This window comes from Panthera pardus, unplaced genomic scaffold (assembly GCF_024362965.1).
Source record: "Panthera pardus isolate Hobbes unplaced genomic scaffold, ASM2436296v1 HiC_scaffold_22, whole genome shotgun sequence".
In the NCBI taxonomy this organism is placed as follows: domain Eukaryota; kingdom Metazoa; phylum Chordata; class Mammalia; order Carnivora; family Felidae; genus Panthera; species Panthera pardus.
Genome location: NW_026526788.1, coordinates 47,322,552 through 47,350,157, shown reverse-complemented (window position 1 = coordinate 47,350,157; position 27,606 = coordinate 47,322,552). Strand labels below are relative to the sequence as shown.

General features: G+C 35.8%; 1 protein-coding gene across 4 annotated transcripts in view; it reads right to left on the bottom strand.

The window, feature by feature from the left end:
* ZFAND4 (zinc finger AN1-type containing 4) overlaps nucleotides 1-27,606 on the bottom strand; it is an 88,966-nt gene that overhangs the window by 12,731 nt on the left and 48,629 nt on the right. For 3 of the 4 annotated variants that reach the window (XM_053909701.1, XM_053909700.1, XM_019444942.2), the window contains exons 3-6: nucleotides 22,722-22,797; nucleotides 19,403-19,470; nucleotides 15,875-16,061; nucleotides 7,376-7,523 (exon numbers count right to left, since the gene is read on the bottom strand). In XM_053909701.1, coding sequence (XP_053765676.1) covers nucleotides 7,376-7,523; nucleotides 15,875-16,061; nucleotides 19,403-19,470; nucleotides 22,722-22,797 — 479 coding nt within the window. The remainder of the gene's footprint in view (nucleotides 1-7,375; nucleotides 7,524-15,874; nucleotides 16,062-19,402; nucleotides 19,471-22,721; nucleotides 22,798-27,606) is intronic. The other variant, XM_053909702.1, reaches the window with a different exon arrangement.

Sequence of the window (27,606 nt, the reverse complement as noted above, 5' to 3'; positions counted from 1 at the left end):
TACTCTGTCTCTTTTTCTCTCTCACTCAAAAATAAACATTAAAAAACCTTTTTTTAATAAATAAAATAAAAGTTTATGAAACAGTAACACAAGTACCTTCTTAAAGCAAAAAACTATGGAAGATGAAAAAGGAAATACACCAACGTCCACCAATAATGGACTTTCAGGTATCATTATTTTTATCAAAGAAACATTAAGCTGACCAAAACAAAGGAAATGGGGAATCCAAACAACTGACCAACAAGGTCAATCTTATAGTTATCTATCAAACTTTTACCCTGATGATAGAGAATGAATCATCTTCTGAAGTATACATGGAATATTCATGCAGAGTGATATTAGATCACAAATAATCAGGTTTTATTAAGTAGAAATATAAACAACATTATCTGATTTCCATAAAATCATTGTTTTTAATTTCAATAAAACTAGAAATCAAAAACAATGACAAAGCAAAAAGCTTCTCTCACCAAGAATTTTTCTAAATGCTATTAAACAACTCTTGGATAAAAGGGGAATATCAACTAAAATTGCAAATTTTCTTTAAAAAAAGTAAAATTACTGCAAACTGACATGTGCCTCCTGATGTTTTGCACTGAGAAGAATGCATCATATAAGTAATATTCCTGCCAACCATGTTTAACCTGCATCCAATCATGATGAAACAATCAGACAAATTCAAACTGAGGATATTCCACTGGGACAAAGAGAAATTAGAATATAGATGACAGAATGTGTATCAATGATAAATCATGTGTATGGTAACTGTATTGTGGTTATGTAGGAGAAGACCCTTGTTCTGCAGAGATATATGCAGAATGAAGTATTTAGGGGGAAATGATATCTGCAACTAATTCCCAAATGGAATGGTGAAAAAATAGGGAGAAAGCAAATGTGAAAAAATGTTAATTAATGGGTCAAGCTAAAATGCCTATGCAGGTCTGCTGTGCTACTCTTACCACATTTCTGAAAGACTGAACATTTTTCAAAACACAAAAGGTAAAATAAGTATTCAGACAAATGCTGAGAGAATCCACTGTTAGAAACCTTTACTAAATGAAAAGAAGTACTAAAAGAAATGATTCAGAAGGAAAATAATCCTTGAAGGAAGCATGTAATCGCAGGAAAGAATAAAGAGCAACTGAAAAGGTAAATATTCAGCAATGTTGCAGGATATAAAATCAACATGCAGAAATCTGTTGCATTTCTATACACCAATAACAAAGAAGCAGAAAAAGAAATCAAGAAATCAATCCCATTTACAACTGTACCAAAACCAAGAAGATACCTAAGAATAAACCTAACTACACATGAAAAGATGCTCAACATCACTCATCATCAGGGAACTACAAATCAAACCACAATGAGATACCACCTCACACCTTTCAGAATGGCTAAAAGTTAACAACTCGGGCAACAGATGTTGGCGAGGATGTGAAGAAAGAGGAACTCTTTTGCACTGCTGATGGGAATGCAAACAGGTGCAGCCACTCTGGAAAATAATATGAAGATTCCTCAAAAAATTAAAAATAGAACTACCCTACAACCTAGCAACTGGACTACTAGGTATTTATCCAAAGGATACAAAAATGCTGATTTGAAGGGGCACATGCACCCCAATGTTTATAGCCACACTACTGACAATAGTCAAAGTATGGAAAGAGCCCAAATGTCCATCAACAGATAAATGGATAAAGAAGATATGGTAGGTATATATATACAACGGAGTATTACTTGGCAATCAAAAGGAATGAAATCTTGACATTTGCAACAAGATGGATGGAACTAGAGGGTATTATCCTAAGCATAAAAAGTCAGAGAAAGACAAATATATGATTTCACTCATTTAAGAGTGAATTTAAGAAACAAAACAGATGAACATAGGGGAAGGGAAGCAAAACTAAGATAAAAATGGAGAGGGAGACAAACCATAAGAGACTCTGTTTAAATACAGAGAACAAACTGAGGGTTGCTGGCAGGGGTGTTGGGTGTGGGGGATGGGCATTACAGAGGGCACTTGTTGGGATGAGCACAGGGTTTTATATGTAAGTGATGAATCACTAAATTCTATTCCTGAAATTATTACTATACTATACATTAACTAACTTGGATTCAAATAAAAATTTAAAAAATAAAGAATAAACCCAACTAAAGAGGTAAAAGATCTGTACTCTGAAAACTATAGAAGACTTACAAAAGAAATTGAAGAGGACACATGGGGCACCTGGGTGGCTCAGTCGGTTAAGCACCCAACTGTTGATTTTCATTCCTGTCATGATCTCATGGTTCATGGGATCAAGTTGGGCTCTGTGCTGACTGCAAAGACCCTGCTTAGGATTCTCTCCCCATCTCGTTGTCCCTCCCACACATGCTTTCTCTCTTAAAATAAATAAACATTAAAAGAAAAAAGAGCGGGGCGCCTGGGTGGCGCAGTCGGTTAAGCGTCCGACTTCAGCCAGGTCACGATCTCGCGGTCCGTGAGTTCGAGCCCCGCGTCAGGCTCTGGGCTGATGGCTCGGAGCCTGGAGCCTGTTTCCGATTCTGTGTCTCCCTCTCTCTCTGCCCCTCCCCCGTTCATGCTATGTCTCTTTCTGTCCCAAAAATAAATAAAAAAACGTTGAAAAAAAAAATTTAAAAAAAAAAAAAAAAAAGAAAAAAGAGGACACAAAGAAATGGAAAACCATTCTCTACTCACAGGTTGGAAGAACAAACATCATTAAAATGTCTATACTACCCAAAGCAATCTACACGTTTAATGCAATCATCAAAATACCACCAGAATCTTTTGCAGAGCTAAAACAAACAATCCTAAAATTTGGATGGGACCACAAAAGACCCTGAATAGCCAAAGCAATCCTGAAAAACAAAAAACTGGAGGCGTCACAGTTCTGAACCTCAAGCTATATTACAAAGCTGTAGTAATCAAGACAGCATGGTACTGGCACAAAAACAGGCATACAAATCAATGGAACAGAACAGAAAACCCCAGAAATGGACCCACAACTGCATGGTCAACTAATCTTTGACAAAGTTGGAAAGGATATCTGATGGAAAAAAAAGACAGTCTCTTCAACAAATGGTGTTGGGAAAACTGGATAACAACTTACAGAAGAATAAAACTAGGCCACGTTCTTACACCATATACAAAAATAAATTCAAATGGATGAAAGACCTAAATGTGTGACAGGAAACCATCAAAATCCTAGAGAAGCAAATGACAAGATTTCATTTACCTCTTTGAACTTGGCTGTAGCAACTTCTTACTGGGCACATCTCCAGAGGCAAGCAAAAACTATTAGGACTTCATCAAGATAAAAAGCTTCTTTACAGGGAAGGAAACAATCAACAAAACAAAAAGGCAACCTACAGAATGGGAGAAGATACTTGCAAATGAGATATCAGATAATGGGGTAGTATCCAAAATCTATAAAGAACTTACCAAACTCAACACTCAAAAAACAAACAACCCAGTTAAGAAATGGGCAGAAGACATGAACAGACATTTCTCCAAAGACATACAAATGGCTAACAGACACATGAAAAGATGCTCAACATCACTCATCATCAGGTTAATACAAATTAAAACCATGATGAGATACCACCATATATCTGTCAGATGGCTAAAATTAACAACACAAGAAACAACAGGTATTGGTGAGGATGCCGAGAAAGAGGAACCCACTTGCATTGTTGGTGGGAATGCAAACTGGTGAGGCCATTCTGGAAAACAGTATGGAGGTTCCTCAGAAAGTTACAGATAGAACTACACTGTGACCCAGCAATTGCACTATTAGGTATTTATCCAAAGGATACAAAAATACTGATTCAAAGGGGCATATGTACCCCCATCTTTATAGCAACACTATCAACAATAGTCAAAGTATGGAAAGAGACCAAATGTCCATTGACTGATGGATAAAGAAGATGTGATATATGTATACAATGGAATACTACTCAGCCATCAAAAATAATGAAATCCTCGGGGCGCCTGGGTGGCTCAGTCGGTTAAGCATCCGACTTTGGCTCAGGTCATGATCTCACGGTTCATGGGTTCGAGCCCCGCGTCAGGCTCTGTGCTGACAGCTCAGAGCCTGGAGCCTGTTTCAGATTCTGTGTCTCCCTCTCTCTGACCCTCCCCCGTTCATGCTCTGTCTCTCTCTGTCTCAAAAATAAATAAACATTAAAAAAAAAAAAATAATGAAATCCTGCCATTTACAATGATGTGGGATGGAACTAGAGTGTATTATGCTAAATGAAATAAGTCAGGTAGAGAAAGAAAAATACCATATGATTTCATTCATATGTGGAATTTAAGAAAGCAGATGACCATAGGGGAAGGGAAGGAAAATAAAATAAGATAAAAACAGAGATGGAGGTAAACCATAAGAGACCCTTAACTATAGAGAACAAACTGAGAGTTGCTGGAGAGGAGGGGAGTGGGACACGAGCCTGATGAGTGATGGACATTAAGAAGAGTGCTTGTGATAAGCACTGAGTGTTATATGTGTTATATGTAAGTAGAATCACTAAATTCTACTCCTGAAACCAATCCTACACTGTATGTTAATTAACTTAAATTTAATAAAATCTTAGAAGAAAAATAAAACTTCAAAAAATAAAAAATAAAACTTGGTTGTAAAATAATACAAATATACATAACACTAGTGAACTGTATTAAACTTAAAAATGTACATTTTTACCACAATTAAAAACAATTTAAAAATTTTAATTATAAAATCTATGTGTGGATAAATGGGTGTTCACTGTAAAATTCTTCCAACTTTGCTGCATGTTAGAAAAAAATTACAGACCAATTCCCCGGATAAACAAGACTCCTAAATACAACATTAGCAAATTAAAGATAAAGATATAAAAAAAAAAATTCATCACAACCAAGAGTAGTTCATTCTAAGAATGTAAGAATGATTTCACATTAAAAAAACAAATTCATCATATTATCAGAAGATTTTTATTTAGTGCAAAATGATTTTCAATGTCTCTTTGACTCATCAATTACTTAGAAGTGTGTTATTTCCAAAATATTCGACTTTCCAGATATCTGTTATTGATTCTTTACTTTATTCCATTAGAGTAAGAACTTTTTGTATAATTTGAATATTTTAAAATTCATTGGGACTTGTGTGACAGCACACAATATGGTTCTGAGTGCACTGAACAAGAATGTGTACCCTGCTGTTCTTTGATGCAGCATTCTATAAATGTCAATTGGGGCAGGTAGGCTGATAGTGTTGTTCAAGTCTTACATCCTCTGATCTTTCCATCTTTTCCACCAGTTTTTTGAGAGTGTGTGGAATTCTTCTAAAATAACTATGGATTTGTCTATTTCTCTTTGTAGCTTTTGCTTTATGTATTTGAAGTTCTGTTATTAGGTGCATAAAAATTTAAGATTGTGAGGAAAGATTTTTTTCAATACAGCTAGATCAACTGTTCTCCATCTAGAAAAAATTATCTTTTCCCTACTTCACATTATGTTTTTTATTTTTTTTTAATGTTCATTTATTTTTTGAGAGAGAGAAAGAGTGTGAGCAGGGGAGAGGAAGAGAGACAGGGAGACACAGAATCCAACGTAGGCTCCAGATTCTGAGCCATCAGGACACAGCCTGAAGAGGGGCTCAAACTCATAAACTATGAGATCATGACCTGAGCTGAAGTCGGTCACTTAACTGACTGAGCCACCCAGGTGCCCCCACATTATACTTTTTTTAAAAAGGATGGACCATATACCTAAATGAGAAAGGAACAATTACAGAACTTTTCCAAAACTGTTTGGCATTGTGACTAAAGCTACACAAATACTCTGCAAGTCCATTCCTAGGTTTATAACCCAAATAAAAGAATGCATATGTCCACCAAAAACATGTATAAGAATGTCCACAGCATCTCTACTGTTGAAAGGCAAACACTAGAAAAAACCCAACGTGTCAAAAAGAGGAGAGAAACAAAGTGAAGTAGTCATACAATGGAATAGTACAAAGCAGTAAAAAAGAAAGAATTGATACTCACAACATGGATGAATTGCAAAAGTGTTATGCTGAGCACAAGAAACCAGATAAAAAATAAAAAAGAGGGGCACCTAGGTGGCTTAGTCGGTTAAGCATCCAACTACTGATTTTGGCTCAGGTCATAATCTCACAGGCGTGAGATCAAGCCCCATGTCAGGCTCCAGGCAGAGTGTGGATCCTGCTAAAAATTTTCTCTCTCTTTCTCCCTCTCTCTGCCCCTCCCCCGCTCCTGCTCTCTCCCAAAATAAACAAACATTAAAAGTCTATTCTATATGATTTCGTTTATACAAAGTTCAACAACTAGAAAACTAATTTATGGTGACATGTATAAGAATAGTAGTTATTTCTGGAAGTAGGGAAAGGTTATGAGAAAATCTGGAGAGAAAGATAGGTCTTATTTTAATCTAGGTTGTACCTACCTGAGTATATATAAATGTAAAAATTCATCAAGCTATACATTAAAGATTTGTAAACCTTATTATATATATATATTTCAAAAAAGAAAAAGGGATGGTCTATTAATACAGTGAAAAGCAAAGTAACAGAGTAGTGATACATATATATATATATGTGTGTGTGTGTGTGTATGCGTGTGTGTGTGTGTGTGTGTGTGTGTGTGTGTATAGCAAAGGACTTATATCTAGAATATATAAAGATCTAAAAAAAATTCAGTAAGTAAAAACATAACACTCAATAGAAAAATACCCAAGAAATCTGAATGGGCATTTTATAAAAAGGGATATCCAAATACCCATAAACATGTGAAAAGTGCTCAACTTCATTAGTCAAAGAAATGTAAATTAAAACCACAATGTGAGGCCACTACACATCAACCAGAATGACAAAAAGAAAAAAAGAAGGATCATGCCAAATGTTGGTAAGAATATGTGCAACTCTCATTCACCACCAGGAAGAATGCTAATTGGTTCAATTACTTTGGAATCACTTTGGAAAACTGACAGTATCCAGTAAAGCTGAACATAGGTATATTCTTTATCAAAACCCAAATAGGAGAGATATCCATAATAAGCAAATATTAACAGAGCATTTCAAAAAGTAACTATGGGAAGATTGAGATTAGGCTATTTTCTATTATCTTTCTTAGCACCAGACCTCTGAAATTTAAAAAAAAACATGAATTAGTTTAAGTGCAGCATATCATAGTAAATGTATTGGTGGCCTAAAAAAACAATTCATTGCTTTTAATATCTCAATAAATAACTGAGGCCAGAAACTTGAAATGAGTAGTATTTTATCAATAATTTGTTTTCACAATTACCCACAGACCTCAACGCTGTGAGCCCCGCAGGGATAAACTAGAGAAAAGCCTGGCCAAATGCCGACAGCTTCACCTTTTTGCTGAGATTCATGTTCTCCATCTTAGCCTTCAGCAGCTTCATCTTATTCATAGTTATTGAATTTTCAATGATCTGTTGCCCAGAAGGAGAAGGCTCAGTTTCTTCATCCTCATCAGTATACAGATTATACACAGAACCACCACTGCAAAGAAAACAATAATTACTATTGAGATGTGTCTGATTCCTGCCCAATGACTAAAAATGCTTTATGTGCAGTAGAAACTACAGATGCTGCTAATGACAGATGAGTAAATCTTGTCAATGTAAATTCAAGGCATATGTATTTCAAACAATGTACTTCTTCGAAAAAAAATTAAATAGGGTGAAATATCATGATCCAGCATTACTGAAAATCTAGCACAGCTAAGCTTTTCTGAAGTCAGTATACAACAAGTGAAGGTCTTCTGGCACCTGTATCTACTCCCACAAGAGCAAACTCCATTTCCACAAAACTGCACTGATTTCATTTTATCAGCCAAAGCTGATCATCTTGAAACCTAGACCAAAGGATGATCCGAATTCCATTAACCATAATGAAAAACAAATTAATACACCAAAGTCCAGATTTTTAAATTCATCCCGAGAGGATTTTCACTAAAAAAGGAACACACATTGTTGTCTTCAGAAAATATCTGTTTTAAAGAACAATGAAAAAATAAGAATGACTTAATATTTTTCTCAGTATTTGGAAATATAACCACCTAGAACAGCATATATTTTAAAATGAAAAAAAGAAACTCCGGTCAAGTCATAACACAAATTATTAAACATGTAAAACATCTGAACTACTGACCAGTCACCATGACATTTATTCATAACGTAATTATTATTTGGAGCCCCATCTCTTTGACTGCATAATATAATGGCACTTGTCACACGATCCTCATATTTATACTTTGTGTCTATCTTTCCCTCTCACTCCCCACTATGTGAGCAAGGTGAAAGCAGATATTAGGCCTTGTTCATCTTCCTAGTCTCAGTGCCTAGCGCAGTGCTTGACACATAGCCAATAAATATTTGTTGAACTGAACACAAACATTAGTGAAATTTCATTCAGCTTTTTCAATAAAGCAAAATTACAATGATAAGGGTTTGGGAAAAACACAAGCTCAGCATATTTATGGAATGACTAAGATTTTAAATAGAGAAGATTAAGAATGTGTATTGGTCAGGGTGCCTGGGTAGCTCAGTCAGTTAAGCGTCCGACTTCGGCTCAGGTCATGATCTGACAGTTTGTGAGTTCGAGCCCCATGTCAGGCTCTGTGCTGACAGCTCAGAGCCTGGAACCTGCTTCGCATTCTGTGTCTCCTTCTCTCTCTGCCCCTCCCCCACTTGTGCTCTGTCTCTCTCTGTCTCTCAAAAATAAATCTTAAAAAATGTAAAAAAAAAAAAAATTAAAAATAAAAAAAGAATGTGTATTGATCACCATGCCTGATTTACCTATAGGAAAACTAAAGTATGTATCTTAGCTAAAAAAGTATGAGGGTTAACAAAATTTCCTGTTCTATACGGTTTTAAGAAATGGAAACAATTTAGGATGGCCTTAAAAATAAGGGCATATTCCCTAACACTTCACAAACACATACTCCACCACATAAAGGCAAAGTCGAGAATGGAAAGCCCCTTTCTTAAAACTTTACATAGTGACAATGACGACATTTTGAAAACATGGATTAATTACATGCACAGCAGGTATGGGTAGTAGAAGGAAGGATGGTGGGAATAGGTCTCCATAAGCAATTTAGTCCCTAGTGTTTGACCTGTGACCATCACTTCTCCCTACTGCAGATGCCACAGTATGAAAACTGCCACAATGGGAACAACACTAAATTAACACTGCTATCATTTACTGAACGCTACTCCGCCAGACTCTTTCTACATGTCATTTCTAATCCTCACAAAACTATATATGGTGACATCATATCTCATTTTATAAATGAAGAAGCTGAAGTTCAGAGAGGTTTTACTAAATGGTAGACTTAACATTCAAATCCCCTGGTTCCAAAACCTATTTTTTATACTATTTCCTGTTGCTTCTTCAGGCACCAAACAACAGACCTTACTGCATCATGCTGTGAACCCCCAAAAGTGAACAGAACTTACAACATGTGAGGGCTCTTGTCTCGAAGTTAACTGTACCTGAAAAGGCGGAAGGAGTGAAGATTTTTGCCAGTGCACCCTTGGAGATGGAAGAAATGACTCAAGTATATTCTATCCTTGGTCATCTTGCAGTATTTTAAGTGCTCTGTCATACATTCTATGGTTATTTTAACTTTAAGTACCCATACTGAATACTGAAAGAGGTTTCTGACTCAACTTTCCTGTCATAAAAAATTGGTCCTTTACTGTTTTCCACAGAGAACACTGTGTCTGTGTTTGCCTGCACACTGTGTACATATATGTATTCTAAAAAGTAGAGTCATGATAACTATTTCATTGGATCCATTTTCAAGTAAAAATACACTTTTAAATTCACCTAATTTTTTTCAAAGAACCACATTACTGTGTTTTCTCTCACAAAGCATAGACTCAGGAGAGCAATGAAAAGCCAATCACAATTTCTTTCAAAATAGAAAAAGGTTACTAGACTAGGATAACAGTCATTTATAAATTCAATCTACAAATATCTTTCTTTGTACTTAAAAACTGTAAGTATTTTCTTAAATTTCTAGATATTTTCTTGAATGCTATATTTAAATTTTTCTAAACATTTTAATCTAATATTGTGATTAAAGAATAAAATATTGAACAAATGAATATCTTTCCCAACATGAATATTGTTCACCCCAAAGCCAAGTCCTCACATGACTTTCACAGACAAGTTACCATTTAATTAAGTCTCGCCTTGCCTCCTTTGATTTCTTCCCACTTAAATAAGAAGTAAGGTGGCATGATTAACTATAAAGATTTAAGACTCAACACGATTGATACTAGATTTTCTATCAAATGAATTAAATTAGCACGCAATTCTCATTGTTTCTTCTTAGAGTAAAAGTTGGCAAACCATGGGCACAGGCCAAATTCAGTCTACCACTTATTCTTGTGCGGTCCACAGAATGGTTTTGACACTTTTAAATAGTTGAAAAAAATCAAAATAACATTTCATAATGTTAAATTATATGAAATTAACATTTGTGTCCACAAATACAGTTTTACTGGAACACTGCCACACCACTGATCACATATTACAGAAGGCTGCTTTTGTACTACAATGGTAGAGTTGAGTAGCCACAACAGAATTGTATGTGGCTCTCTCACAGCTTGGCACTGTGGTTTGGCACACTACAAATCACAGTGGCACAGTCATAATTCAACAGCATTTTGAGTGCCATGTGTATCACTGTACCATGACATTTATACACACACACACACACACACACAGGCACAGGCACAGGCACAGGCACATACACATACCTAACTTGTCAAAACAAGAGTGGACTTTGAATGCTACAGTTTTTAGGCACAGTAGAGAATGGATTATTTCACTCAATTAAATGGCAAAGCCCCATGTGTATTATGCAGTGACATTTGGCCATGTTAAAGAAAAACAACTTATTTGGGCATTACCACACTAAGGACTCATCACACTATTCCCAACTTGCTGGAAAAGAGTCAGAAAAATCAGAAAATTAAAAATGAAATATTTCATCAAAGTAGAATTTCTTCACAAAAATAAAAAATGAAAATGAGACTGCACCCAAAGTAAGTTTCTGAGTGGCTTATTTATGAACTAAGCAAGAAAATCTGTTTGCCAAAAGTGAATTAATTAAATTGGGTTTGATCACAGCAATTGAAGGAATGTGTCCAGAAAAAATAAACTTGTTTAAACATTACTGCTTTGGCAAGAACAATTTCTTGAAGAACTGACAACAGTCAACTAAAAAATAAAGCAAATGATTTAGATTTCTTTCCCTTGGCTTTTGATGAGTTGACATAAGTTATGAGTACCGTTCAGTTGTTTTTGCTTATCAGGGCATCAATACCAACTTTGAAGTTAGTGAAGAACCAGCCTCTATGAATAGTCTGCATGCAACAACTACAGGTAAAAAGAGGTTCAAACAAATGGCTAAAACAACTTGAAGGGAAGTCTCCTACAATTAATGAAGTAAAAATATGTGTGGAACAGGGAAAAAAATTTACAAAGTTAATGAAAATGTAAGGTGTTTAGAGACGATGGTTACTCTATTCTTCACCAGCAGGTATTCAGGAGTAAATATTTGAATCTATCATGTGTTACTGAACCAGTAGGGTCCACGGTAGTAACCATTTCTGGCTCATGGACTTAACCATAAGTTCAATGTCTTGACAGTAGTTTTACTATGATTCTATTAGCTCAGGACTAACACTGAATTCTTCTGAAGAAGAACCGCCTTTAACTGCTAACATAAAACAAGGAATGCCTTTGAAAATGAGTTTTTGCTGTGGACTTGATAATGTTTCTTACTGAATTCTACCTAAAATCACAAGGTAAAACGTGTTCCTATAAGAAACTCATGCTGCAGTACTGTCATTCTGACAACATCAACATTACTTTGAACCACACGTAATGGCAAGCTTTCAAAAGTTAAAACAAAGCAAGAACATTCCCACACGAATTTATAGTGGGCATACTTTCTAAATTCCCAGCAGTGCTTTCGTATCTCATTGCAAGTTAAAGGAAATTTCCCTATTTCAAAATCTATTTAAATGAGCGATTGAGGAGCTCCACATATCTTGAAGTGATTAATATGCAATATACTGCCATGCTAAAGGCAAACAGCCAGTGAGCACTGTAATAGAATTCTACAAATGCCTTCCAAACAATGAAACATGCTCAATTAAAATCATACATGATATCACTAGTTGGCGATGCCTATCTGTATGAAAAAATTTTTCAAAGATAAAATACATAAAATCTCATTACAGATCCATATTAACAGATGAACTTTTGCAACTAATTTTGCAAATTTGATAGATAACACTAGCTTGCAACCTCAAGTAAGATATTACTCCCACAAAAAAAACCATTCAATTCTCTTTAGTGGACCCGAATTACACACACACACACACACACACACACACACACACACGTACTCAATTATTCTTATATTTTGAATTTTGTCAGTAAGAATTTTGTGGAAATTTGTTTTCTCTCTTGTTATGTGTCTACATAGTATCCTTGATTTTATCTCTTGACCTTAAAATCCTAAAACAGTTACTATTTGGTCCTTTACAAACAATTTTTGCTGCCCCCTATTGTAGAGTAAGAAAGGCTCCCCTACAATAGTCAAGATAAATGCCATTCAAGGTATAACCAGAAAAAGATTTCTACTCCTCTTTCTCTGTACCCTATTCCTTGTCCAGTTCTGGTAGGTGAGTAGAAAGGAAGAGAAAAATTAAAAAATATCTTGAGAGGAACAATAATACAATTTTAATCAAAATCCTCAGCAACATTTGGGCTATGTCCTTTATAAATAGAAGCTGACTGAGGAGAAATTGGATAAAGGAGAAAATGACATTTCTAGCAAATGGTAAAAGATGTACAAAAACATGGCACAAAGGAGACCTGAGAAACTGATGATGACCGGTTGTAAAGGGCCTTACATACTAAGTTAAGGGGCTTAGATTTTCTCCTTTAGGTAAGAGTCAAAAGAGGATGTTCTAAGGAAGGAAACCAAAATAACAGTACGCTAGCACACGGAGAGACTGGTATGAAAAAATTCTATTCAGGAGCGCCTGGGTGGCTCAGTCGGTTAAGCATCTGACTTTAGCTCAGGTCATGATCTTGCGGTTTGTGAGGTTGAGCCCCACATCGGGCTCTGTGTTGACAGCTCAGAACCTGGAGCCTACTTTGGATTCTGTGTCTCCCTGTCTCTCTGCCCCTCCCCTGCTTGCGCTCTCTCTCAAAAATAAATAAACGTTTTGAAAAAAATTCTATTCATGGTCCAAGTAAGAGATACTGGATTAAGGCTGTAGGCTTCATCTCTCCCTCTTCTATACTTCTGGCCTATATGGTTCTGGTTACTACATGGTTACTACTGTGCTTTGTAATGCTAACCAGATCCTAACAAATTAGAGTCAACAGTCAATACCCATTTGTCACAGTCCGCTTTCAAATAAATGATAAGTCTAATCCCTCTTCCACATAACTTGTGGTGGGCAGAATCTAAAGAAATTGCCATGATTCCCAATCCCTGGTGCTCATACCTAGGATACTCCCCTACGCTTGAGGGTGAACATGACCTAGGACTTGCTTCTAGTCAATAGAATATGTGGCAAAAGGGATTTTTCAGAAGTAATTTAGGCCCCAAATCAGTTGATTCTGAGTTAATCAGAAGGGAGCTGAGGGCAACCTCTAACCAAAAGCCAGGGGGAAAAAAGCAAAAAAAAACACACAAAAAAACCAAAAAACCCAACACAACGACAACAGGGCCTTCAGTCATACAACTGCCAGGAAATGAATTACGCCAACAACATGAATAAATTGAAAGCAGATTTGCTTCCCTCAATCAAGCCTCTGGATAAAAGCCCATCTTTGCCAACACCCTGATTGCAGCTTTGGGAGACCCAAAGCAGAGCAACCAGCTAAACTGTGCCTGGACTCCTGAGCCACAAAAACTGTACTCCAGATCCAGACTACCAGTTATTTTTTCTATGCATGGTTTTGTCACTAGCTTTTTATACTATGGGATTAAATTTAGGTACTTGTGCCACAAAAGACCTTCCAAAAGCCAAAGCAATCTTAAGAAAGAAGAACAAAGCTGGAAGTATCACAATGTCAGAATTCAAGATATACTACAAAGCTATAATAATCAAAACATTATGGTGCTCACAAAAATAGACACATAGATCAATGGAACAGAATACAGAGCCCAGAAATAAACTCATGCTTAAACGGTCAATTAATCTACAACAAAGGAGGCAAATATATACAATGGGAAAAAAGCAGTCTCTTCAATAAATGGTGCTGGAAAAACTGGATAGCTACATGCAAAAGAATGAAACTAGACCACTTTCTTATACCATTTCTCAAAATGGGTTAAAGACCTAAATGTGAGACCTGAAACCATAAAACTTCTAGAAGAAAACATCGGCAGTAATTTCTCTGACATCAGCCTTAGCAAAATTTTTCTAGATATGTCTCCTCTGGCAAGGAAACAAAGCAAAAATAAACTATTGGGATTACACTAAAATAGAAAACTTTTGAATAGCAAAAGAAACCTTCTACAAAATGAAAAGGCAACCTACTGAATGGGGGAAGACATTTGCAAATGACATATCCGATAAGGGGTGAGTATCCAAAATATATTAAAGAAGTTATATAATTCAACACCCAAAAAACACAACTAATGTAATTAAATTTAATGACCTGTAATACTTTTCCTTCCTTTGTCTGGTTAGTAAACTCCTACTCCTCTTTTAAGGTGCTTCTTCTCAGAGATTGTCCCTAACTCCCTACCTTTCAGGCAAAATGAAGGTCCTCTCATCTGGCTTTCCAAAGATGTTGATATCTTTTGATAACAACTGGAAAGATTATATTATTGACACTAGTTATAGCAGACTGCATGCTCTATGAAGGGAGGGACAATTATCTCTGTAAGGCAGGGCTAGTCTACAGACTGGCTATAAAAGTTCATTAAATGTTTAGTGACTTAAAGTGAGAGGCAATAAAGAATGCAAAGTAAGACAGAATACACAGAAACTCACAGGTTACCTTGTAAGATTTCCTAACTGTTCTATTGCCTAGCTAAGTACCTTTAAGTTGTTTCCTTCTGAGTTTAGAATGTAACAACTCCTGGGGCACCTGGGTGGCTCAGTCGGTTGAGGTCCGACTTCAGCTCAGGTCATGATCTCACGGTTTGTGAGTTTGAGCCCCGCGTCGGACTCTGTGCTGACAGCTCGGACCCTGGAGCCTGCTTCGGATTCTGTGTCTCCCTCTCTCTCTGCCCCTCCCCCACTCACACTCTGTCTCTCTCTCCTTCAAAAATAAATAAACATTTTAAAAAATTAAAAAAAAAAAAAAGAATGTAACAACTCCTTCTTTTACAGAATAGGAAAATAAGACCAGAGAAGTAAAGACATTTAACTACCTTTAAGCAGTAGAGTTAAATTTTGAAAAAACAAAACAAAACAAAACCAGCAACTCTAGGTCAACCCTTTCTATTATGCCAAGGTTGTACAATAACACACAATTATAACAAAACTCTGTCATCTAGGTAGGTAGGCATCTTACAGTTTCATAAAGTGACAGAAATCAATTTTTATATGAAAAAATCCTACTCCGTAAACAAATTTCAGTTTTATAAGTGACTCTCTAAATATCAATCATAATGAAGAACAATTTCGGAATTACATACCTGGGGCGGGGGGGGGGGGGGGGTGGCAAGAACGCATGAAATTTAGTCAATCTTGTGGATGTAAGACTATTTTGACAACACAAATACTGAGGTTTATGAGCATATCATACAATGTTTTCCTTTTCTAAGTGAGACAAGCAAATGAAAACCTATTTACCTTAAAGATTCAGATAATGGTGTTAAAGTGCCATCTCCCCTATCTACTACACGAAAGAAATTCAACTGATCTCCTTCTCGGTATACCAAAAATGTAACTTGTTTGTTGCAGGAGGTCTTCTCCCAGACCTCATCTCGACTGGAATCCATGTACTCAGCCATCTCCCTAAGTGGATCTTCCATAGGAACTACAAATGGAAAAATCGATAAACAAGCTTTCAATTTATATCAAGTTTAATGCATGTTAGTACAGTGACAGGATATAATGTGCTGAATTGGAACAATCGTGTGCATATAACATAGAGTACGTGATATTCTTTAAGTAAGTTTCTGGTCTTTTTGTAGTTAATACAACATTCCCTATGTTGAACTAATATGAAATAAATAAAATGCATTATTAGGATGTTACATACAGGGCTTAACCAAATACATCAGTACTTTCCAGTACCACGAGAGTCTGTATATTTGCTGATTCTAAGACATAATTACTTATGACTATTTTCATTTCACACGTCTGCTTCCCATATTTTCCAATATTGGTTATATCAGTAATTTAAAAGCAATATAAATTCCATTTACTTTACATTAAAAAATAAACACATACACATAACTGGGAGACATATGTTAGAAATCAGAAGCAAATAAATCCTTTTTCTTTCTGGTTTTAGATTCTTCTTTGATTCTGGTTTTAGATTCTTCTTAGAGCTGTTTCTTGACATGAAGTTAGCTAAATGCAACAACAATTTAGAACACAAGGGGGCCACTGAGTATACTAAAACTGCAGTGTGTGTTATGGTCAGTATGTTGCTTCTTGAAAGCATCCTCCCAGGACCCCACTGTCTTGGTAGGTATCCATGTGTCCAGAGCATAAGGATTACAGGGGAGCCCCACTACTATAGGCTCTCGTGGCCTGTAATGGTCCTCAGGTTTGATACTGCAGCCATCATTACAACTTGCTCTTGTCCACAGCAGCCACAGATGCTGCTCCTGTGGTGGGAAGGGCCTCAAGAGATTTCTAGTTCATGGAGTAAATGTTCTAAAAGATTCTGACTTAAGTAATGATTACAGGGAAAAAAGTTTGCTCCCAAAAACTCTCATTTCAAGCTGCAGAAACATTTTCTCTTTCCTAAAAGGGCAACAATTTCTTAAATTCCCTGACTTTAATAAAAACAGCTTATTTATTAACAGAATCACAGTGTTGTGCTACCCTCTACAAAAGTTATAGCAATGAGTTATAGCAATAAGAAACTTTAAGTTGTGAAAGTAAGGTAAAAATATTAAAGACATTCTCATACCCTAAATCCAAAAATGACCACTGCTTAAACACAAAAACCAGAAATAATAAAGTTTAGTTTATTTCATAAAAACATTTGGATGTTTTGATCAACTCTTGCATAGGCACAAAATGTGCAAAATTAAAAGACATGTTTATAACAAGTTCTTGCCATTTTTAAGTTAATGCTACACTTTCCACATTACATGAATAAGAAATAAAAACAATGCTACTGCCATTACTAAAGCCATGAGAAAGCCTTACTTAAATCAATATAGTGTGCCTTATTTAAGGAGCCACTGAGATTGAATATGTGTGTGCATCTATGTGTGTGTATGCATACACCTTTCATAACAGGAAAACCACTTTGATTTCACCAGGTATAAGACATTGTTATATATAGGATACAATTTAGTTTTAGAAAGAATTTTCTATGTTGTTTTGAAAATGATTAATTCAAACATAATTTTAAAAGCTAACCATTACTGAAACTCACACAATAAAGCTATTTTCTAAACCATAATTTTTAAGTAAGACTAAATAACTATAAATATGGTTTCTCAAATACAATATGGAAAAATTCTAGACCTGGGTATATATAGTTTTTCTTCTTAACAAAGTTCTCAAGGATGTAGGGAGACAACAGCAAGCTTTTAATTTTAAAGAAGTCGATTCAACAAAGGCAAAATTATTAAACATATAATTTAAAATATGAAAAAAAGACAAGTTCTAGGTGCTGATTTTTCAGATTTATAAAGAAGGCAAAGAAAGTTGTGGGGAAAAAAGTATTACACAGCTTCCACTACCTAAGGGTAGTGATGCTTTTTATTTACATTTTCTCAAAAGGTAAATAAAACAAAATAAAACCCACATACATATATTCTTAACTCAAAATCTATAGCACCTACACTTCTCATAAACATAAACTAATTCTGGTCCTAATAAAAGTAGATGTTCTGATAAAATACCCTGGTTTGAAGACAATGCTATACAAAATAACCAACTTTCCAAATTTTAATACAGTGGAATTCACATGGCACTAAACACTGCATAATTCTATCTTACCATAATGGCTCCATAAACACTTTAGGGTTCTTACACTACCATCAGAGTTGGTACTGTAAACAGTGCCTTATGTCACACAGGATAATTTTACAAGCCCAATTTATAGAAAGTCCCTGATATTAGGAGTGCTAGTTAACCAACTCTAACATTGCTACCTTTGCTTTTTTTCTAACATATCCAAAATAGTTGAACAACTAAAGTAACATATCTCAGAAAGTCCTCCTGAAGCAGCTAGGAAGAAGATGATAATATCCCTAATCTAACCCAAATTATGATACACAGAGATAAAATCCGACTCATGGAAAATGTAAACCAGCAGTGGAATCAATACTTAACCTCGGTCTTCAGGATTAGTAAAGGATCAAACAAATATGAAGGCCTTCCCCAAATGAGGTCCACAGAGCAGGAGTACTCTGAGCAGTCTAAGGATCCCGCTTCTTCGTGGGAATTCATGTGACAAACCTGAATCAGAAGCCAATGTGAATACTCCCAGTTCTTCCCATGCTTAGAACTCTCTTGTTAATCACATATCTGCTCATGTCATCTTTTCCACAATCATCCTCCTACTAACCTATTTCCACAGACACTGTCACACTTCCCTATTTCCTCCACAGCACTTGTAACTGCCTGGAATGACATCAAGTCTTTACATCTTTATTGTGAGCACTGTCAGAAAGCAGAAACTTTTTCTTCCATGGAACACTGTACTGAACACCTAGTAGATGCATAAAATATACTTGTTAAATGAATGAATGACTTCCAGAGACCGCCCACATTCTGAAAAAGGATTCAATAGGGCCACAATAATATCCATGAAACCCAAGCGCAGCACAAACCAGGCTAACAGGCAACTTTAGAATTTTCTATAACAACCATTACATCCAGAGCTGAAGACTCAGTGGGTAAAAAAGCACAAACTGGTATCCACCTAAACACAATGATAACAACATATTTACACTATGCTATTCCATTTCCTTTCCCTATACTGGTGAGATTTTTTTTTAATATCCCTGGTTCCTGCGTCTGGGCATTTAGGCTTTAAAGAACAATAGTTAGAAAAACAAATGTCATTCTTCTAAGACCTGATAGCAGAAAGAGAACCTGATAAAACTTGGGACTACAAAAATACCAACTGGCTTAAAAATTATTATTGTCAACTTGCTTTAATATACATAATTAACAAATGCCTACCTCTTCTAGTATTTATAGGTCCACCACGCATAGCCAATACCAGCTTCAAGGTACAACCTTCTGAAATGCTGTGGATAGTTAACACAAAAACAAACCATAATCATCGAAGTGTATTCGGTGTTACATATACACATAATTATGTGCTAGGTTATCAGGCATAGTACTTACCCTCTGTAATAAAAAATATATATATAGCAATATGCATAAATGCAAAATGTTAATTACTTGCATAAATAATGAAAAAGTGAAGAAGTTCTCATAATCTTTAAATATGACACGACAACTCAGAATAAAAATACTGTAAAGGACCTCTGTGATCATGTAGTTTAATCCCTTCGTTTCACATGTAAAGAAATCAAGGCCCTAAGTAAAAAAGAAGTTTGTCCAAGACCCAAAGTGTTAGAAAACAGATCTATTCAATAAGATAGAAAATTGAAAAATAGCAAATCTACAAGAGCTCCAGAATCCCAGTGTTATTCTAGATATTCTACATGGCCTCTGACCCTTTTGTTCTTAAGAATGAAGAATTATGTAAGAGAAGAGAGCAAGAGAGACCAAAGCGAATGGTGTATCTGTAATCACTGGTGCACACAGTGTCACTTAGCAGCAGAAGGAGGGCTTAATGAAAAATTAAAGATTTGGTGAAGAACAAAACTCTCTTCCCCAATACTCTTTATCTTTATCAAGTGTTTTTCTCTTTAATTTCTCATTATTTTTTAATTAAATAAAAAAATTAAAAAAAAATTTAATGTTTTCTTATTTATTTTTGAAGGGGAGAGAGAGAGACAGAGCATGAGCAGAGGAGGAGCAGACAGAGAGGGAGACACAGAATCCCAAGCAGGCTCCAGGCTCTGTGCTGACAGCACAGGCTTGAACCCATGAAATGTGAGGTCATGACCTGAGCCAAAGTCAGACACCCAACCGACTGAGCCACCCAGGTGCCCCTTAATTAAATTTTTTAATTCCAGTACAATATATAGTATTATATTCGTTTCAGGTGTCCAATATAGTGAATTCACCAATTCTATATATTACTTGGCGCTCATTATGATAAGTATACTCTTAATTCCCCTCACCATTTCACCCATTCCCCTACCCACCTCCCCTCTGGTAACCATCAATTTGTTCTCTATAGTTAAGAACCTATTTATTTTGTCTCTTTTTTCTTTTGCTCACTTGTTCTGTTCTTAAATTCCACATATGAGTGAGATCATATGGTATTTGTCGTTCTCTTATGTCACTTACCATTATACTCTCTAGCTCCATCTATGTTGTTGCAAATGGCAAGATTTTGTTCTTTTAATGGCTGAATACTATTCGTGTGTGTGTGTATGTGTGTGTGTGTGTGTGTGTGTGTGTATCCATTCATCTACTGATGGACACTTAGGCTGCTTCCATAATTTGGCTATTGTAAATAATACTGCTATAAACACAGGGGTGCACATATTCCTTTGAATATGTGTTTTTTTTTTATTCCTTGACCAAATTCCCAGTAATGTAATTACTGGATTATAGGGTAGTTCTATTTTTAATTTTTTGAGGAATCTCCATACTGTCTTCCACAGTGGCTGCACCAGTTCGCATTCCCACCAACAGTGCAAGAGGGTTCCTTTCTCTCCACATCCTCACCAACACCTATTATTTCTTGTGCCAATTTTAGCCATTCTAACAAGTGTGAGGTGATATTTCACTGTAGTTTTGATTTGTATTTCCCTGATGATGAGGGATGTTGATCATCTTTTCATGTATCTCTTGGCCATCTGGATGTCTTCTTTGGAGAAATGCCTGTTCATATCTTCTGCTGATTTTTTAATTGGATCATTTGGTTTTGGGGTGTTGAGTTGTGTAAGTATTTTTAAATTTTTTTTTAATGTTTATTTATTTTTGAGAGAGACAGAGAGAGGCGGAGTGTGAGCAGGGACAGGCAGAAAGAGAGGGAGACACAGAATCTGAAGTGGGCTCCAGGCTGTCAGCACAGAGCCCAATGTGGGGCTCAGGCCCATGAACCACGAAATCTCGAGAAGTCGGAGCTTAACTGACTGAGCCATCCAGACACCCCTGTTTTTTTAAAAATTCATTTATTCATTTATTCTGAGAGAGACAGAGAGAGAGCAAGGGAAGCGAAGGGCAGACAAAAAGGAGAGAGAGAGAGTCAAACAGGCTCTGCTCTATCAGCATGGAGCCCAAAGCAGGGCTCGAACTCACAAACCATGATCATGACCTGAACCGAAACCAAGAGTTGGATGCTTAACCAACTGAGCCACCCAGGTGCCCCTATCAGTTTTTATGTTTTGGATATATATACATCCTTTATTGGATATTATTGCAAACATCTTCTCCCATTCAGTAGGTTCCCTTTTAGTTTTGTTGACTGTTTTCTTCTCTGTACAGAAGCTTTTTATTTTGGGGCATTTGGGTGGCTTAGTCTGTTGAGCATCAACTTCAGCTCAGGTCAGGATCTCATAGTTCGTGAGTTTGAGCCCCACATCGGGCTCACTGCTGTCGGCGCAGAGCCTGCTTCAGATCTTCTCTCCCCCTCTTTCTCCACCACTCGCACTCTCTCTCTCTCAAAAATAAATAAACATTTTTTTAAAAAGCTTTTTATTTTGATGTAGTCCCAAAAGTTTATTTTTGATTTTATTCCGCTTGCCTCAGGAGACATACCTAGAAATGTTGCTACAGCCAATGTCAGAGAAATTACTGCCTGTGCTATCTTCTAGGATTTTTATTCTCACCCAATACTCTTGTAAAAATGGGGAAAAAAGAAAGTAGTTAGGTGGGAATGGGCCAATATTAAAAGAAAGGAGAACAGAAGACAAGATCAAAAGAGAGAGATCTAAAAAGACAGAGGATATGGAACTTGGTGTAAATAATGAAAAAGTAAAACAGAATCAAAGGATAAAGATCAGGCAGTATGCAGTAATGAGCTAACACATCTTAAGGTTCAGGATTTACACTTAAATCTAGAGGTCAGGGGGTGCCTGGGTGGTTCAGTTGGTTGGGCGTCTGACTTCGGCTCAGGTCATGATCTCATGGTTTGTGAGTTTGAGCCCCAACATCAGGCTCTTGCTGACAGCTTGAAGCCTGGAGCCAGCTTCACAGCCTGTGTCTCCCTCTCTCTCTCTGCCCCTCCCCCACTTGTGCTTTGTCTCTCTCTTCCTCTCAAAAATTAACAAACATTAAAAAAAATTTTTTTTTTAAATCTAGGGGTCAGAACTATTCAGAAGAGACAGGATCCAAGGATTCAGAAGGAAAACACTAATATACGGAGTTGTAATACTGAGCATCTATAAAAGAGCTAATATGTAATTACACTCACTTGTAATCACTCAAGCAATAATCATCTTCAAGTTCCATGTTATTCCAAATTAAGTGCTGCTGACAGATGAGTATACCTTAGGGGAAGGTTATAAAAATACAGTTAAAAATTCAATAGAATCTTCAAAAAAGTATGATTCAAATCTATTTTATTAAAGAACTACTACTAATAATAAATCAAACACACTTCTAGATTGAATGCTAGGTGCTTAGCTAAAATCAAGAGAATGACTGAAAGTAGATGGAGTCCACCCCACTCACTTTAGAATGGTATGTTTTAATAACTGTCTACCCTGAGCTAAAGTATAACATTAGGGAGCCCACTAAAAAACAAATATCACAAAATCAGCCCTGAAGAGTTTAACATTTAAGGCCTAAGGGCTCCTGGTTGGCTCAGTCGGTTCAGCACCCAACCCTTGATTTCGGCCCAGGTCATGATATCATGGTCGTGAGACTGAGCCCTGCATCGGGCTCCACATTGGGTGTGGAGTCTGCTTAAGATTCTCTTCCTCCCTCTCCTTCTGCCCTTTCCCTGCTCACATTCTCTCTCTCTCAAAAAAAAAAAAAATATTGAAGACAGTTGTTAATGCTGCAAAGTACAGTCTTCATTCATTTATGTGCAGTTTGTTCAAAGTATATTATGGGGGCATGAAAGGGGTGAAAGGGGTTAAAATGTACAAACTCTCATCTATAAAATGATTAGGTCATAAAATATATAAAATAATGTATAACATGCAGACTATAATTAATAATATTGTATTGTATTGTATTGTATACCTGAAAGTTGCTAAGAGAGTAGACCTTAAAGTTTTCATCACAAGAAAAAACTTTTGTAACTAGGTATGGTGATGGATGTTAACAAGACTCATTACAGTGATCACTTTGCAATAAATACAAACATTGAATCACTATGTTGTATACCTGAAACTAGTACGTCAATTTTATCTAAGTTTAAAAGTATAGAACATTTAATTTAGCTTACGAAATTAAACTAATTTAGTTTATGTTTGTTAATGCTGTGAAGTACAATCTTCATTTAGTTATGGGGGAAGGTGGGTCATATCCCTGAAATGTGTTCCCAGAGTAATATTATTTAGTGACTAACATGGCGTCTTTCATATGTCTCCTAAGTGGAAAAGTCAATAATATTAAAAAAAGGACAGAAAATATAATTTCCAATAAACCTTAATGTATTAGAAAATTCCTTCTACCTCGGTGTTTATATGTGATTGCATATTAACATGTTCTTTTGTAGAGCCTGAACACTAATTACAGAATAACTCAACATTGAAAAAAAAAAAGTATGCTGTAGACCATTTTCAATGCTAAAAATTATAGTCTACAAGAGAGTTTATTTGCATTTCTGTGATGTTAAAGATATATTAATAAGGAATATTATACTTTTGCAAAGTATAAATTTAAACACCCAAAGAATATCTGTACCATTCTAGCCAGAGTATTATCTATTCAATAGGACATTTAATGGACACTGATGTTGATGAAAAACTTTCTTCAATACCTCCTACACGGTCTTCTCAAATTACTTTTTCTTATGATACTAAAACTTGACTAGAATAATAACAGTGGTATGTATACTAGCATTTATTATAAGCTAAACATTGTTAAAAGTGCTTGACCTGTATTATCATAAATTAACTGCAACCACAATTATCATAATTTAACTGCGAACACAATCTTGTGAAGTAGGCATCAATATTATGTTCATTTAACAGGCTATAAAACTGAAGTATTGAGAGATTGACACAGAGTAGATAGATTAGAGATGTGAAGCCCCCCAAAGGCCAACTCCAGAAACTGCATGCTTAACCTTTATGCTAATCAGTCTCTACAAAATCAGTTTTCATAAAGCAAAAGTCGCTGTCTGGTGATGTTTCAGTAGTACTGCCTGTTAGAAGACCTGGTATCTACTAAATGTTTACCAAATGTTCCAAAAGATCATCCTGGAATACAGTCACAGAAGGAGGAGGCCCTAAGCGGGAAGGACACAATTATATCTCTCAAATCAAACAGTTTAGTTCTTTTTCTTCCAGCTAAAAATTAGTGTCAGGTAAGGAAAGGCTTTAAAACTAGAAATTATTTCACAAATTATTTTAACAAACTGGAAATTTGCCTAGGTCAACTTTTCAATCAAAACTATAGGATTTCTCTAGCATAATTAGATAAAGCAATTTGGCCAGGTACTACCCTGTTTACATTCAACCCACATCATACGGGTATTATTTTTAATGGAAACTTTAGAACTGGATTAAAGACACAGTAATAACACTGCTTAGGTACAACTCCTGCAAACACTTTAAATGAACTGAGCCAACATTTATCAGGCTAAAATAAATATTATAAGGATGGCAGGCAGGCAAGACAGTGTGAAAGAAACATCCAAAACTGAGCTGTGATCCTAATGGCTACTTGAGTTGCTGAATGACTTTGAGGAGAATATCAACCTCTGTGAGCCTCAGTGTCCTCTCTTGCACATTAAAAAACACTAGGATTCTTGGGACACCTAGGTGGCTCTGTTGGTTAAGTGGCTGGCTCTTGGTTTTGGCTCAGGTCATGATGATCTCATGGTTCGTGAGTTTGAGCCCTGCATCAGGCTCCACACTGACAGTGCAGAGCCTGCTTGGGATCGTGTCTCTCTCTCTGCCTCTCCCCTGAGCACGTGTTCTCTCTCTCCCTCTCAAAATAAATAAACTTAAAAAAATAAAAACAAAAATTTTAAAAACCACTAGGGTTCTTTCTAACAGACACACTTTAAAAATCTCAAATACACAGAGCTAACCAACTTTGCTTTAAGACAGCGTTGCCAGATTTAATAAATAAAAATCTGGCAACCCCATTTAAGGTTTGCTTTTAAATCTCAACTCTTTAAACTTCAACTCTTATTTCTCATACAACTAAATCCAGAAAAATTAATTCCTATAAAACACATATTCTTAAAAAATAAAGATTACATATATAAAAATGTTTTATTAAGTGTTCTAAAACATTTTACAAATTAAAATATTATAAAAATAATAGTCATTTGTGAAAAGTAGACAACTTGGAGATATAGAAAAGAAAATAAAAACTACATGTCATCCTAAACCCAGTAGAATCTATTCTTAACATTTTGGGTATATTTCCTTTTAAAACTTTTTTTTTATTTTACCAGAAATGGGAACAAATTTTGTGAGCTGTATCATAAACTACTTTTTTCAATTAATATATTATGTGCATTTTTCACATCAATAAAAAAAACCCATACATTTATGTGTTTAATGACTGAATGGTACTCTAATATTTTTCTGTCATAACTTATTTACACAGTCCCCTAATAAGAGATATTTTCACCTACCCAATTGTTCACTATTCTAAATAAATCTGTGAGAAGTGATATACAAGTATGAGTGTTTTTGTAAATGTGTGTATGTGTGTTAATCTGGTTGGACTGCCCTAACAAATACCACAGACTGGTGGCTTAAACAATAGAAATTTACTTCTCAAGGCTCTGGAGGCTGGGAAGTCAAGATCAAGGTTCTGGCAAAGTAGGTTTCATTTTAAGGCCATTTCTCTTGGCTTCCTGTGTACTCATATGACTTCCTTGTGAGTGTGCACAAGAAAGGGAGCTCAGCTCGTTGGTGTCTCTTCTTACAAGGGCACTAATCCCATCAGAGGGTACCTCATCTAACCCTAATGAGTCACATGTTTCTTTAGTCTTTTTTTTAGAGTTTTCACACAGATACTATGTAGTTGAGAACATAGTCATATCTGCATGTAGGAAATAAACTAGAATCAATAGGACCTATGGATAATTAAAGACACTGGTGGACCCCTGCTCCCATCTCCCAATATTTCCTCCCAAAACAATACAGAACAACGAGAAACGAAATGATTCTACACAAAAGCCATGCCCTTCACTCTCCTATCGTGAAGACAGAAAATGTCCAATCTTCAAAATAAATGGGAATAAGAGGGGACAATCACCCAATCCTTATGAGTGAAGTATCACGCTCCTGCCCCTGCAGGGCTGACTGAGAAAAATTTCAGAGAAGACACAGATGGAAACTAGTGACATTATATTAAGCCCAATATAAAATCATAATGAGGAAAAAGAAACCATTCTAAGACTGAAAAGTCTACAAAAAGGACTCAGGTAGATCAGAACACTGACTATAAGGAAGGGACTTTAAAGCCAAGCAATTTGAAGAAGCTTCTGTGAGAGGCAAGAAAAACAAAAGAGAAGGAGCGTCTTTGAGTAATTCAGTGTGGGGTGGGGAAGGAGCAAGTGGTGAAAAGAGTCTTGCAAGACAAAAAAAGAACCACAAAACTGGAAAACTCTTAACTCCCTCCAACTCACATCAGCACAAAACAAACATAAAACATCTACTAAAATATCTGGACATGGCCGTAACAACATAAGAGAGCACCATTAAACAGTATCTATGAAACACTCCATACCACAAAATCCAACAGGAGAAAAATTTATAAATCCATACAGAGCTAATGATAATGATAATTAAGTTATATAATAATTTTAAAAATTATATCACTTTACGTTGTATAACATATATAGTATACAGTATGTAAATATATACTTCTATATTAAATATATAATTTTAATTTCTAATTTTATTCCAAACCTATCAACTAAAGTAAATTTCACCCAGAAAAATAACTATAAAGCAGAAGAAAACTGTAAGGCCACACCTGCAACAGAGTTAAACATAGTCAAGCATTTGAAGATATGAAAGAGCACTTTGAATCAGAACTTCAAAAATTAAGAACAGAAAATGTCTAACACTAAAAACAAAAACAAAAAAGGAAGAAATTGCAAAAAAAAAAAAAAAAAAAAGCAAACTAGACTCAGAAAAGAAATGAAGGAAAAAGAC